This window comes from Ascochyta rabiei, chromosome 5 (assembly GCF_004011695.2).
Source record: "Ascochyta rabiei chromosome 5, complete sequence".
Classification (NCBI taxonomy): domain Eukaryota; kingdom Fungi; phylum Ascomycota; class Dothideomycetes; order Pleosporales; family Didymellaceae; genus Ascochyta; species Ascochyta rabiei.
Genome location: NC_082409.1, coordinates 2,131,504 through 2,145,572, shown reverse-complemented (window position 1 = coordinate 2,145,572; position 14,069 = coordinate 2,131,504). Strand labels below are relative to the sequence as shown.

At 57.5% G+C, this 14,069-nt stretch overlaps 4 protein-coding genes across 4 annotated transcripts, besides 19 other annotated features; 1 reads left to right on the top strand and 3 right to left on the bottom strand.

Annotated features, from left to right (window-relative positions):
* Positions 1-718: 718 nt before the first annotated feature.
* EKO05_0003859 (uncharacterized protein) lies at positions 719-1,534 on the bottom strand (the record flags this gene model as incomplete). The annotated part of the gene is made up of 2 exons (XM_038938337.2): positions 719-1,115; positions 1,167-1,534. 2 exons carry the CDS (start codon positions 1,532-1,534, stop codon positions 719-721), a joined length of 765 nt encoding a protein of 254 aa, XP_038800420.2.
* A 243-nt stretch (positions 1,535-1,777) lies between these two features.
* Positions 1,778-1,808: a tandem repeat.
* Positions 1,809-1,883: 75 nt separating this feature from the next.
* Positions 1,884-1,917: a tandem repeat.
* A 481-nt stretch (positions 1,918-2,398) lies between these two features.
* Positions 2,399-2,452: a tandem repeat.
* Positions 2,453-5,890: 3,438 nt separating this feature from the next.
* Positions 5,891-5,928: a tandem repeat.
* Positions 5,929-6,551: 623 nt separating this feature from the next.
* On the top strand, positions 6,552-8,557 carry EKO05_0003858 (uncharacterized protein; the record flags this gene model as incomplete). Its single annotated transcript, XM_038938595.1, has 2 exons — positions 6,552-6,964; positions 7,021-8,557. 2 exons carry the CDS (start codon positions 6,552-6,554, stop codon positions 8,555-8,557), a joined length of 1,950 nt encoding a protein of 649 aa, XP_038800421.1.
* An 820-nt stretch (positions 8,558-9,377) lies between these two features.
* Positions 9,378-9,815: a mobile genetic element.
* Positions 9,527-10,589, bottom strand: EKO05_0003857 (uncharacterized protein; the record flags this gene model as incomplete). Its single annotated transcript, XM_059636251.1, has 4 exons — positions 9,527-9,630; positions 9,683-9,934; positions 9,988-10,170; positions 10,223-10,589. 4 exons carry the CDS (start codon positions 10,587-10,589, stop codon positions 9,527-9,529), a joined length of 906 nt encoding a protein of 301 aa, XP_059492234.1.
* Positions 9,683-9,725: a tandem repeat.
* Positions 9,726-9,800: a tandem repeat.
* Positions 9,816-9,870: a tandem repeat.
* Positions 9,871-10,460: a mobile genetic element.
* Positions 10,314-10,460: a tandem repeat.
* Positions 10,461-10,507: a tandem repeat.
* Positions 10,508-10,582: a tandem repeat.
* Positions 10,508-14,069: part of a mobile genetic element that runs on past the window's edge.
* On the bottom strand, positions 11,032-14,049 carry EKO05_0003856 (uncharacterized protein; the record flags this gene model as incomplete). Its single annotated transcript, XM_038945253.1, has 1 exon — positions 11,032-14,049. One exon carries the CDS (start codon positions 14,047-14,049, stop codon positions 11,032-11,034), a length of 3,018 nt encoding a protein of 1,005 aa, XP_038800423.1.
* Positions 11,038-14,069: part of a mobile genetic element that runs on past the window's edge.
* Positions 11,038-14,069: part of a mobile genetic element that runs on past the window's edge.
* Positions 11,107-14,069: part of a mobile genetic element that runs on past the window's edge.
* Positions 11,110-11,270: a mobile genetic element.
* Positions 11,110-14,069: part of a mobile genetic element that runs on past the window's edge.
* Positions 11,218-13,838: a mobile genetic element.

The window sequence follows — 14,069 nt, the reverse complement described above, 5'->3', positions numbered from 1 at the left end:
CCGTCGTTTGCGCACTCGCAGCAGCGGCTGCCACCGGGTGTCGCAACAGACGACTATGATCAGGTCGTGGATAGGATCGTGGTGGCTTCTACGCAGGCGAACAGGCCGTGCTGCGCGTGGAGACGCGAGATGTGGAGAGTGCGGAGAGCGGTGTCGTGGACGAGGTGCGGTGAAGGGAAGGTGGTGAGGTGGCGCCAGACGTAGATGCGGCCGAATCAACGGCAAGGCGTCCTCGCAAACGCATACATGCTACACGCCGAAACCGAAACAAACGCAGGCAGCGAGCTGGGCACGGCTCCTTGGGGGTGTTGCGGGGAGCGTGGTCGACGGTACACGCGGCAAGGTGGTAGCTCGATCGCGGGGAAGAGGGATTGGGACGATAGCGCACCCATGCACGCGCGAAGTCACGGACGCAAAGTGCACACGGACAATGAGCCAGTATGTGGCAATGCTACGTTCCATCCTAGTCTCTACTATTACTGTACAAATCCACAGACCTTGCTGGTGGTGCATCGAAATGCATGGTATTTTCCTTGACGCCAGACCCACAGTCGAGCACGTCACGCGCCCCGTCCACTCCCAGCACACATCCAAACGCCGTTCGATCAGACATTGCCTCTTGATAGGACTTGGTTGTGGCCACCGAACGCCGAACATGCTAAGCAAACGGGAAACAACAGGGGGTATTAAAAATTAGAAAAGACGCATAGGGCATCTACTACATGGCAGACACGGGGGCTGGCGAGCTGTTGAGATCCTCCATGAGCGGCGGCACGGGTGTTGCGCCGTCCCCGTTGAGGCCGCTCTTCTCGCTGACAGCACTGCTCTCCTCCTTGACTTTGGTGTCGCTGGAGCCGGTGGAGTCGCTCTTGACATCTTCCAGGAAGGCGGCATTGCGGTTGGGTGCTTTCCAGGAGGGCACGTCCCAGGCGACGCCGGTGAAGCTGCGCAGCTGGAAGCCCTTCTTCTCCCATCTGCGGCACTTGAACTTGCCCGTGCGGTCGAGAGCACGCAGCCCGGCGTTGATAGCACCTTGGTTCGCTTTCGGGCCGAGCTTCTGGTTGGGTGTGGGGGCTGCAGGCGTCTTGTTGTTGGGGTCGTTGACCATGTCACCACTGTGGATGGTCAGCATGAGGTCGCATTGCAGGGGATGGGGGCCGACATACAGCTTTCGCTTCTTGGGCCCGGGCTTGCCACGAGCCTTTGGTGTGCTGGAGCCCTCGAGGGTAGCAGCGGCGCGCTTGGTGCCCGCTTTGGGCGCAGGCGTCTTGCGCTTGCTTCCTGGGGCTGATGCCGGTGGTGCAAGCGACGACGGCGTGCTGGCGCCGTTGAGGGCGGCCGGCGTGTCGGGGGTGCCGGCAGATGCGTCGCCGGCGGTGAGGTCGGCCATCTGGGGCGCTGGCGAGGCCTCCGGGGTGGATGCTGGCTTGGATGCTGGGGATGGCGGCGCGGGTGTGTCGTGGGGAAAGTGCGCAAGATGCTTGGGCGACAGCTTGAGGACGGTGGTCAGCGTCTTTGCGGGCTTGGGCGACATGTTCGCAGACACGCGGGCCGGCGACGTGGTGGTGACGACGCGGCGGTGGTGACGATGCGGTGGTGGTGACGATGCGGTAGTGGTGACGATGCGGTGGTGGTGACGATGCGGTGGTGATGACGATGCGGTGGTGATGACGATGCGGTGGTGATGACGATGGGTGCAGGCGATGGTGGTGGTGATGATGGGCGGTGGACGTCGTGGCTTTGTGTTGCGAGCGGGCGTCTAGTCAGCGTGGTTGGTTGGCCGGCTGGCTGGCTGGCTGGCTGGCTGGTGTGCTCGCACGTCGGACGTGGGTGGGCTGGTGCGAGCGCGCGGCGGAGTGCTTCAGGTGAGTGCTTCAGGGTGAGTGCGTGTGCGTGTGCGTGTGCGTATGCGTGTGCCCAGCTATCGTCGAGCAGACGGTGCAAAGCAGCGTAGACCAAGATGCAGACGGGGGAGACGGGGAGGCGGGCGAGCACGGCGGAGGGTCGTGGCCGGAGGAGCGCGGCGGCCTCGCCCCTTGAAGCAGCCTGTGTGCGTTCATTTGGCGCGGCATCGTCGCTAATGCCATTTCTCGAGTACCAGGCACGATTTGAGGGAGGTGAGAAGGGCTCGCCCGGACAGCACGCACGCTAACCACAAGCGGCAGTGGCGCTGCACCTCAGCAACATGTCGCGGCCCCGTCGACCCCATTCCGTGCTTTTGATTCTGCCTGCGTTTGCGTTGCATCGCCCTGCGACGTGAGACTGCGGCATGGTGGGCGCTGTGCTGGTCCGTGTCATCGTACATCGCGTGGCCTTCTGCATTCCTTGTTGGATTCGGGGAGCTTCATCCTCAGCTAGAGTTTGCGCCGCCGCTGGGAGAACACCAAACACAGAGCACCACCACCTGCACCACTTGCACCGCCTGCACCACCTGCACCGCCTGCACCGCCTGTACTGTCCCTGCATCCTCTCTCTCTCTGCATCTTTCTTCTCGCCTGCACATGTCTGCCCTTCGTCTGTTGCCACACGCCTGCACCGCGAGCTGAGGTCGCCCATCTGGTCTTGTCACGCCGAACGCTATGCATGACCACCCAAGGCCGTCGCCCTCGGCCGTTTCCTGCCCCTCTCCACGCCTCTCGCCCTGAATGACGACCCAGCGGCTAGTGCCACGACACATGGAAGAGATCCATCTCATTTTGCACTCCAAGCGCTGCCTCTTCGCCGCACTTCTCCCAAAACTCGGCTCTGCGCTCGTCTGGGTTGGTGGTTGGCCTCAGCAACGCACCAATCTCACCGCGCCTTCCCTGTCCACCGCAGCCGCGTCGCTCGTGAAAAATCGGAAACCCCAGCACAACTAGCTTTTCCCTGTGGCCTACTGACAAGCACCACGCTTGCCGGCACAGCACAACACACGCCGTCGCCATCATCACAGATCATTGAACGTCTCCTGAACGACCTTGACATCAACGTCGCCAACTCATCTACAAAGGCACGTGTTTGACTTGTTATGGTATCTACACAGGCCTTGACCCCCCCATGCTTCTGATCAACTCTTCTACGTACCATGTCGCTGATCCCTTCCCACCCTACCGTCGTCATCTCGCCCTGCTAGTCTTGGTTGCAAGACGTACTTCTTCTGCCCATGCCGTCAAGTTAGATACACTTGGAGTAGATTGAAAACGGAATGAGCTTTTCCCACTGAGCCAGGACAATCGAGCTGGATCGTGATGAGCAGGCTCAGAGGTACAAGCATCGAAAAAAAAATAAAAAAAGACAACTAGCATATCTGTCTTCTAGTACCACACGAACAGTCTTGCAACTTCCCTTTTCCTATTCAACATTCTTCAGTCGTCCGCTGCTCTCCTACCCACGTGGTTTGTGTAAACCTACTGGCACAACGCCACCGAGCACGTAAGAGCATTCGCCTTCCAGATCCACTGACGTTGTCGAGAGATGTCTAGAAGAAACACAGACAACAACAAACGTACCACCGAACCCATCACCAGTGGTCCACAGGCTCACATCCCCTCTCCATCCACTCGTGCAGAAAATACAACACCCATCAATCTACACGGCTTTGTTTTCACCCCTACTGTGCGCTGTTGCTTACCTCTGTAGTGCAGCACAAACTCCCTTGATTGTGCATCCTGTCACAAGGTAGTACAAGTGCCGTTATGAGAGGCCAGCTCAACTAGCACACGCGTGGTATCTGCTCGAAAGTGAATGTGCGTGGTGGTGGTGGGTACTGTGTTAGCCGCACTGCGCTGATGTGTATAGCCAGGCTATACTCGACCTTCCGCATTAGCTGTGGCCATGCAGACCTGCATGACCACTGCTTCTCTCACTCACGCCCTTGCTTTCAGCTCGGCATGTTCTTTCGTGCGGGTGGCGCTGGCCTCCTGCGACGGAATACAATATAGCACACCCAATATAGCACACCCGCCGACTCTTCGCACGTGCTGCTACAGTCTGGCGAGGTGCACGCATACGTGACGTATCAGACCAGAGGAGCGTGCGCTGGCGCTTGGATTCAGGTTCGCGGGCGCAGGGTATACAGCCATCCATCCATCGTGCCAGTATGTTCTGTGCTGTGTTGGCTTCTCAATTGGGTGGTGCTGATGTACGGAGCTGGGGGTAGGTGGATCTTGGGCTCATGCTTGGAGGAACGCAGCCATGCGCGCGTTTGGGAGGTACGTTATGGCTCTGAGCAGACATGTCGCTGATGCAGCGCTTTCTAGAGCGATGGCTCGAGTGCGGGAATGCCATCGGTGCGTGGGTTTGCGGAGGACTTTTATTCGGCGTCGTGCTGCTCGGGAAAGGAAGGGAGCGTTGGATGTTGGAGAATCCCTGGTGGCAATGGGTGGTAATCGCACCGCAATGTGGGTGCTGGTGGATACAGGATCGAGATATACTGTGTTTAGTGGGTGGAGTGGCAGACGCAGTGTCGCTGTGCAGTGCTTGACATACTGCTACCGTCGTCAATATGGTGTTTGTGGGTGTGGGAGCATACTGCGAGCTGGGAACGGGCGCTCGTAGCAAGTGGCAAGGCGACGACAAGATGCAGTGTGGATTGGCAAATTCCCGCCGAACGAGAGACGTTCTGTCACTGTGCAGTCACTGAGCCTCCGCAGCATCCTCTAAAAGCGTGCCACGAAAGGCATCGCCGTCTGCATGCATAAGCCGCCGGGCGTGTGTACGGTCCCACATGGTGCTCCATAACTCGGAAACTCCTGGATGCTTATCTATGGCAGTTAGCAGCGGGCAGTCATCAGCGCGGTAGGACTGGTAGCTACGATCCTTTGGTCTCCGTCGTACATCGTATCGTTCCGATGTACTCGAACATCTTCGCAGGGTGCCGGCCTCCTATCGAGAGTGTGATACCCTTAAATCCTTCTGCTTTGGATGGAACCGTGAACGATCGGTCTTGGACGAGGCCCCGAGTTGTGAGCATGTGACGGGGTAGGAAATTATGCCTTGACCGCGCCACACGTGGTTTGACGCTAAACTTGTAAGCGGGTAGTACTGTCCATATGAGGCCGGCGATGGGTGACATGTGTTGTTGCCGAGGAGCTGTCTAGCAGGTATCGCCGATGGACGTTTGCGTAGGTTTGGCATCTCAATGTACTATCGGCGCAAACCAGGTGGCGGCAAACGTCTGATAGTCTGATTTGAGAATGGGGGGCTCATCAAAGTTCAGTGTTGCTACCCAAGGGCCTTGATGACCCGTTCCGTGGGTCCCAACAGAACAACGCGAAGTGTCAAGACCACGCGAGTTGATGCTGCTTCGAACCCGTGGGCATGCGGCCTAGTCCCACTGCGGGGGAATTGCAAATCTGCCAAGGGGACCTTGCGGTTCTGGTCGCTGCCTGAAATCAGGATGCTGGAAGTCGTGTATACAAGCTCCATCATGGCTGTGTGGCGTCGTCGAACGGTCAGTAGGAAGCCTAACACCAGGCGATCTCCGCAACCTCAGGACGGCGCAATTGTCTGCAAGCGTCGAGGGTGATAACACACCCCCGCTCCCATCATCTGCAGGCCAGGACACCCGCGCGCCTGATAGTAGCATCGGGCTAGCGTCGACCTGGTTATCGGAATGGAGATATCCTTGGCCGAGACTCGTTCGCTGATAGCTTCGAGAAACACGACTCGAAGCCTGAAGACCATGGCGCACGCAGTCTCATACATGGCGTCGTGGGTATGATGCAGCTTGTCGATAGGGGCGTGGATGATGCTCCACCGGCGTCAAGCTAAAGCCATGTCGTCCAGGATCAACATTATATTTGCCACACGCACCACAAAGGCGATGAAGAATGCTTCAGGATGCTCTGTGCTCAGGAGAGCCTCAGATGTCAGTCGCTGCTTGCTGCTTGCTGTACAGTACCTCTCTCTGTGTTGCTGTTGCTGTTGCTGTTGCTGTTGCTGTTGCTGCAAGGGGCCGTGTCACAGGACTCGCAGGCGTACTCGCTCGGCGTGCACGACCGTGTTCTATCGAGTGAAGTGCGAGCGATTCCTTGTGCAAAGCAAGCGCACCTTTCCAAGAAGGGCGCCTCAGCCGAAGCCCCGCGTAGTTTTGCCTCCGCTTATCACGAGCCAAGCGTCTTGACAGCACGTTCGGGCCGCTTATTGGCCGAGCGGTGTCTATCGAGACTGGGGAAAAGATAAGATGCTAGCAGCCTTGCTAAATGGTGGAAGGACGGCCGGTGCTTTGTGAACGCGACACAAGGCCGCCCGCGTCTGTAGCAGCGAGTGAGCAGCCCGCAAGACCAGCCTAGAGACCCTGGACAGGGCGGAGATGACCGGGGCCCAATGAACCGTCACTCCATAACGCTCCAGCCAGATCGAAAGAGGCAGTTGCCAAGAGCAAAACGGATGGGGAATCGAGGTTGTAGTCTGGCCCGGCTGTGGATGGACGCCCTCCACTTTCGTGGTAGCGCAAATCACTGTGTGAAAATATAATTCCCGTCGTGGCCGACCTGTCCGAAACTGCAGCCAACAATTCTTCGCTCATTGCAACGCCTTTGAAGCGAATTGCTCTTGTGCCCGTTCTCAACATGGCCCACATGCATGAGCACAACGCGTCTGCCCAGCACGGCGTCGCGCCCAGCAATGACCTGGCGCTTCACATCTCCCAGGAGCACCAGCATGAGCACGTGCACCACAGCCCGCGTGCGGCCCACGACGACCACATCACCTACACTGTCGGCACCACGGACGACAAGAGCGTGATTCCTGACGCAGGTGCGCAAGACCATGGCCTGCACCACCGTCTTCCCGAGAAGCATGGGCTCCACGCCCAGGCCGACTACGAGAAGAACGCCGACGTTGATTTCGAAGAAAAGGGCACGCGCAGCTCGACAGACCCTGAGGGCGAAGTGGAGAAGAAGAAGAGCAAGTGGTCGCTGTCCGTGCTTTACAGGCGATTTAGGCTGCCCGTGCACATCTTGATTGGTGCTTTCTTCACTGGGTGAGCCACACGGTGTGATGTCAAGCTGTAGATGCGGTTGGAACTGACAGCTTTAGATGGTGGGTTGCGTCTGTCGTCGTGCATCGCAATGACAAGAACTGGATCATCCCGTTCTTGTTCTGGTTGGCCATCATGGTCCGTTTGATCACGTGCCATATCCCCATCACCATCGTCACCAAGCCAATGCACTGGGTCTGGAACAACACTGGAGTCAGGTTTGGAGAGCTCATCCCCGAGAAGATGCGCGTCCCCGCCGGCGCTGCCCTTACCATTGCTGTCATCATCGTCGGTTCCATGGCCAGCGAGGAGAGCCAAGACAACACGCGTGCCAACCGTGCTATTTCTCTCTTCGGTCTCGCTGTCATCATCTTCGCCTTCTGGCTCACCTCCCGCAACAAGAAGATGATCAACTGGCACACCGTCGTCGTTGGGATGTTGACCCAGTTCATCATCGCCCTCTTCGTGCTGAGAACGGGCGTTGGTTACGACATCTTCAACTTCATTTCCGAGCTTGCCCGTCTGCTCCTCGGGTTCGCCAACGATGGTGTTATCTTCCTCACAGACGACACCGTCCCAAAGAAGGGCTGGTTCTTCACTAGTGTCATTCCGGCCATCATCTTCTTCGTCTCGTTTGTGCAGCTTCTGTACTACTGGGGTCTTATCCAGTGGTTCATTGGCAAGTTCGCCGTCTTCTTCTTCTGGTCCATGCGCGTTTCCGGTGCTGAAGCTGTCGTCGCTTCTGCTTCGCCCTTCATTGGCCAGGGTGAATCTGCCATGTTGATCAAGCCGTTCGTTGCACATCTTACAATGGCCGAGCTGCACCAGGTTATGTGCTCTGGTTTCGCTACCATTGCTGGTTCCGTCTTGGTCGCTTACATCTCCATGGGACTGAACCCCCAGGCGCTCATTTCCTCTTGTGTTATGAGTATCCCAGCCTCGCTCGCTCTTTCCAAGCTCCGCTACCCTGAAGAGGAGGAGTCTCTTACCGCCGGACGCGTTGTCATTCCTGATGACGATGAGCACAAAGCTGCCAACGCCCTTCATGCTTTCGCCAACGGTGCCTGGCTCGGCCTCAAAATTGCCGGTATGATCATCTGTACGCTTCTCTGTATCATTGCCCTCCTGAACTTGGTCGACGGTCTCCTCACCTGGTGGGGCCGGTACATCAACCTCGACGGCGAGTACGATCTCACCTTTGAGCTCATCCTTGGATACCTCTTCTACCCGGTCGCTTTCCTGCTTGGTGTATCTCGCCAGGGCAGGGACTTGCTCCTTGTCGGCCGCCTCATCGGTGTCAAGATTATCACCAACGAGTTTGTCGCGTTCACCTACCTCCAGGACAAGGACTCTGATTACGCCACCCTTTCTCCTCGATCGCGTCTCATTGCTACCTACGCGCTTTGCGGTTTTGGCAATATCGGTTCTCTCGGTACCCAGATTGGTGTGCTCAGCCAAATCAGTCCCGGTCGCAGTGGTGATGTTTCCCGTCTTGCCATGTCCGCTCTTATCTCTGGTGTATTCTCAACACTGTCCAGTGCTAGTATCGCTGGTCTGGTGGTCACGGATCAGGAGAAGTTCTCCAGCACCCAGTAGGTAGTATCGAGAAGGTCTGGACGTCTGGCGTTGTAGAGGATCCTCGCTGGGGACTCAAAATGTAATGTTAGTTGCCTACTGATGAGCGTATACCCAAGTAGAGTAGTAAGGCATGCAGAAATTTTTCTACATTCAAAACCAGAATACCTTTGTATGAATGTTTGTCGTGAGGCAGAGCAAGCGCTCTTATTGATTTCCACGGGTGGAGACCATCGCAATCCGCCGCCTTTTGCACGCCATTACCGCCCTTCCGCTTGCCCAAGTTCGCCCTCCAATCTCCGAAAGCAGTTAGCAACTAGGCGGTAGGTGAAAATCTTACCTGAGGATTTCGACAACAGTCGGAGGTCACCGATGGTGGGTATGCCAGGAGGTGATTGCCTTGAGTGAGAGGCCAATTGTCTGGACCGCGCTCAGGAGGCGAGAGTGGACGTCGCATTTGCCAGGGCGGAATGTTGCACTGGGAGCATTTTCAAAAAAGGCTCACGTCTCAATTTGGCAGTGTAACCGCGCATGGTTCCAAAGTTGGACACACTGGTGTGCAACCTGCGCTTGATATAGCGCTGCCATGCACGTAGGCCTGTGAAGCTGCTAACCTCTGCTTTTGTTCACTGATGCTGGTATTTCTGAAGAGTTTTTTTGAACAAAAAATTGATCTGTTAACGCGACGGCCAGTCACTAGTGACGAGTAGTCGTGCAAAAGACCAGGCGATGCCAAGGAGAATGTGGTACGTCGAGGTGAGTCGCGTCGGTTGGCCAAGCTTGCTAGAGGCGCGAGAATGAAGTGTTAGTGAGCATCTTGTCTTCACTTGATATCGTTGCATGCCAGTGTTTGGGCCAGCGGGTGCAGAGCTTTGCGTTTACAGGGGTAGCGGGGTAGAGAGTTAGTAAGCAAGGGAAAATCACAACAGTAACAGGAGTGTAAATAGCACTGTAAACACTGTTTCATTCATGTGCAGACCTGTAAACTATTTAATCCTCATCATCTTCATCACTGTCCTCTGAGGAGGAGGAATCCATAGCAAGCTCTAGAGCCGCTACGGACTTCTTTACGTCCCGTACGCACTTACGGACCTCTGTAAAAAATGTTAGCAGCCAGTAGATTTCTTTTACAGGCCTGTAACCTACTCTTCTTCTTCCTCTTCCTCTTCTCCTTCTTCTTCTCCTTCTTGGAGGCGGTGGCGGTGGTGGCGGCGGCGGCGGCGGCGGCGGGGGAGGCAGCAGGGGTGGCGGTGGTGCGGCGGCGCTTCTTGGAGGGGGTGGCAGGGGCAGCGGCAGGGGCAGGGGCAGCAGCAGCGGCAGCGGCAGCGGCAGCGACCTGGCGGCGGGACCTGGAGGGGGTGGCGATGGCGGGGACGGGGACGACGGGGGCGGGCGTGGCTGTAGCAGGGTCAATAAGGTCTGTATGGGGAATGTGGAGGCTGTAAACTTACGGCGGAAGGAGCAGCGGGCGCCCTCACTGCCATAGTGGCAGTTGGCGCACGAGTCGAGCAGCTGGCCTGTAACTACCACGCAGGTAGTATACGGGCCAGCTGCTCGCTGGCAGGAGTCGCATTCGGTGGGGGCGACGCGGCCGACAACCTGCGCGAGCGCAGATTCGAGGTTCTGCTGCCGAACTGCTTACTGTCAGTACAGGGCTCTACAGGACACTTACAGGGGGTTACTTACCAGCGAGGTTGAACTTGCTGGGCTCGTAGCCCGCGCGGAACTCCAGCTGGCGCTGGACTGGCCGAGAAGCCAGCCTTGTGCAGGCCCGCGAGGCGGGCGGCATGGCGAGCAGGGCGGCGGCGGTGGGCGGGCCGGGGGCAGGGGGGAGCGGCGGGAGGGCGGGGGCGGCAGCGAGGGCGGCGGCGGCAGTGGCAGCAGCAGCAGTGGCAGCAGCAGCAGCAGCGGCGGCGTCAGCGGCGGCGGTGTTGGCGGTGTTGGCGGGGGCGGTGTTGGCGGTGTTGGCGGGGGCGGCGAGGGCAGCGGCGGCGTCGGCGGCGGCGGTGTTGGCGGGGGCGGCGACGTCGTCGGCGGGGGCGGAGGAGTCCATATTGATGACCTAGAGAGTAGTAAAACGGGGGAGGGCGGCTGCCTATATAGTATATCGCAGCCAGCTAGCAGCTGCCAAGACCTGCGATATTTTGGTGTTGTAGCTCACTGTGAATAGTATATTCTGTTTGTCGGGCCAAAACAGTAAATAGGCAGCCATTAAATGATGTTATAGGGCCTGTGGCTATACTGTATCTGGATTGTACGGTCACTGTACGTGGCCTGATTGGTGCTGGATACTGGTACGCGGGGGGTTTGTAAGCTCACGGTGAAGGTCAACCTGCGGGCACAATAGCACCTGTAACGGCAGAATAACTAGGCGGTGACGTACTATTGATAGCCGTTAGCCCGATATACTAGTAGGTTGTGGCAGTGACGTTGACGGGCTGATATACTGGTAGCGGCGACGTTGGCGGGCTGATATACTAGTAGGTTGTGGCTGGCTACAGGAGCACCTCTGGGTATACGATATTAGGGACCGTACAGGATGGCTCATCGCTAGTATCAGGTGCTGGCAGCAGGATTGACAGGCCTGCAAGTGTAGTTACACGGGACATAGCTACGTATAGCTGGCCATGTGTAAACACAGCGTGACGCAGATCAACGCCTACAACAGAGAGTGACTGGCCCTGTGACTTGTTTACAGTGATTGCAAAGGAGAGGCGAACTGGAAACTGGACCCGGCTGACGATAAACGGGAGCTCTCTACTGGTTGAAGTGAGCCTGATACGTGGCAGCAGGCGGAGCTGGCCTGCAAACTCGCCAGATAGGATGCGGGCCTGGATACAGCGGGAGGATATCTGTGTAACCGCTAAACGGGTACCGTTGCAGAGCCCCTGGCTTGGGTACAGGTTCTGTAGAAGCATTATTGGTACGCCTACCTTGAGCAGAAGGCGTGACGGGGGCAGTGACGGGGGCTCAAAGGACTGCAGCAGCTCTACGGGAGGCAGATCCTGTGTTGTATTGTCCTCAACCTCAGCAGAGTCCACTGCAACCAGCTCTACTAGCTCACCAGGGAAGGCAGCAAGCATTGCGGCGTTGATTACAGCTACTGCGTCGTTCCGTACGGCCAGTATAGCACGGCCGTTGAGGACCTGATAGTCCGCAGCAGCCTGCTGGAGGAGGTGCGGCGGATAGACGTGATCCAGGAAGCCCTGTAGGCTGTAGTAGACGGTCATCCAGTCTGGGATGGAGATCAGGCCATCCATCTCACGGGTAGCCAGTCCCCGGCACCAGGCTGCAAAACAGGTGTTGTCAGCCCCAGATAGCACCCGCATATTCTGACGCAGGTGCAGTACGGTCATGTGCGGCCATATAAGCGTAGACTGCTGCAGGCAGGCGTTGACGATGGCAGGCCGCTGGCCCCGGCGGACGACGGGTAGGATCTGGGCAAAATCGCCGCTGGCAATTACAGGGAGGCCGCTAAACAGGGCAGGGGAGCTACGGACGTCCTGCAGCATACGGTGGACTGCCTCGAAGCAGTAACGGTGCTGCATAGGCACCTCGTCCCAGATAACTAGAGTAGCGGCCTGCAGCAGCCGCCCAAGCTCCGAGCCTGGAGCAACAGGGCAGATGGAATCGTCGTGGATATCCAACGGGATCCGGAAACGGGAGTGGGCAGTGCGGCCGCCGGGCAGCAGGACAGCAGCTATACCCAACGACGCAACGCACAGGACTACCCAGCCTGTAGAGCGATAGTAGGCACATATACAGCGCCAGAGGAACGTCTTACCTGTGCCTGCTGGGCCCTGTACGAAGAAGTGGGCAGTGCTGTGGTCAGCCTCAATAGCGGCAGTAACGGCATCAAATACGGCGCGCTGGTCCATATTCAGCCCTGTAACAGTGTCCCAGAAGGCAGTGTCCTGCCCGTCTGTATCGTAGGCCAGCTCAGCGGCAAGAAGCTGATTCTGCAGCCGTACTCCCCAGTTGAACTGGCACGCAGGGAGTGAGAAATCCGTAAGACGTTTGCCAGACTCTGCCAGCAGCCCTTCTATCAGATACAGGCCGTAGTCAAGGTACGCGTCTGGATCTGCGGATACTAGCAGGGCAGCAGCAGCCTCAGGTAAGTCGTCACACAAATCCGCCTGGAAGGCTGCCCAGATAGCAGCTGGATCTGTAACAGGCCCATTTAAGAGAGCAGCAACGAAGAAGTACCGTAACGCCTGGCCTGTGGCAAACGTAACAGCGTCCTGGAAGCAGGCTACCCAGTCTCCATCGTGTAGCAGTAACCCGCGGGCAGCTGCGGCGGCCTGGAAAGTAGGATACTCTGTGCCGCTAAAGGTACGCAGGTCCGCGTAGGACTGTGGACCCCGTACGGTAGTCAAGAGAAGCCGTAGATAGAACCGTTCACCCTGTAGCGGGCTGCAAAAGTACATGCAGCCAATCGCAGTGCCGCGCTGACGCACGTGCCAGGTCCGTGACGGGAGGTGCCAAACAAACTGGGATGGATAGTCCTGATATAGGACCTCACGGCCATACTCATGGTCAGCGTTGCGCTGGAAGAACGCCGTAAGCGTAGTTACAGATCGCTCCAGGCGGGCTGATAACTCTGCAGTGGTAGCGTTAGCAGGGAACGTAACTATCTGCTCATTCGGTAGGTGGACCGCTAGGGGCACTACAGTGGGCCGCTCCATGTGTACTGGGTACTCAAACAGCCGCCAAACAGCCTCAGATGGACTGATATATCGCCCGTTTAGATGCTGCTTAACCTCATCTGCTTCTGAGACGTTTAGTACTGCCCTGTCAGTGCCCTTGTAGATGTACTTGTGGACGTATTTGATAGCGTGGATAGTGCCGCAAACCTCTACATTGATATGGGCCCAGTACTTACAGAGCAGACCAGGGTTATACGGGACAACCCAGCTGTTATTAAGGTGTACAATACGGCCCTTACACCGTACAGCAAGCGTGCGGCCATTATCCCGGCGCTGATACTCAGGGTACCCGTCCTCATGGACCACTGTAGATGGGCAGTAACGCTTAGGAAAGTTCTTAGAGCACCGCGGCGGGGCGCTGTCGCGCTGAGGCACCATACACGGGGCCTGCAGATTGTGCTCCCCACATGGCCCGTAAAGCATGAAGGTCCGTACAACCTCTGTAAGCAGGCCGTCTAGGTCATCCACAGGGGAAGGGATCTCAGCCCGGATAGTGCTATTAATTGTTACAGGATCCGTGAACGCCTCGCGGTCGTGTAGGGTCAGGAACAGCAGCAGGTGTATATGGGGCAGGCCCCGTTTCTGGTACTCAATCGTGTACACGTGGCCCAGATGGGTGCCGAACAGGTTGCTCTTCACATCGGCTACTAGCTTCTGCACCTTCAGATGGAAGGCCCGGCAGATTAGATCAGGCCGATTCAGGCCTGTCTCCCCAGGGCGGAGCTCACGGGCAACCTCTGGCCAGTATGGGCTAGCTGTAAAAGTGATAAACAGGGTAGGGCGGCCATATCGACGGACGATAGCCATAGAGTCCTGATAGCACTGGC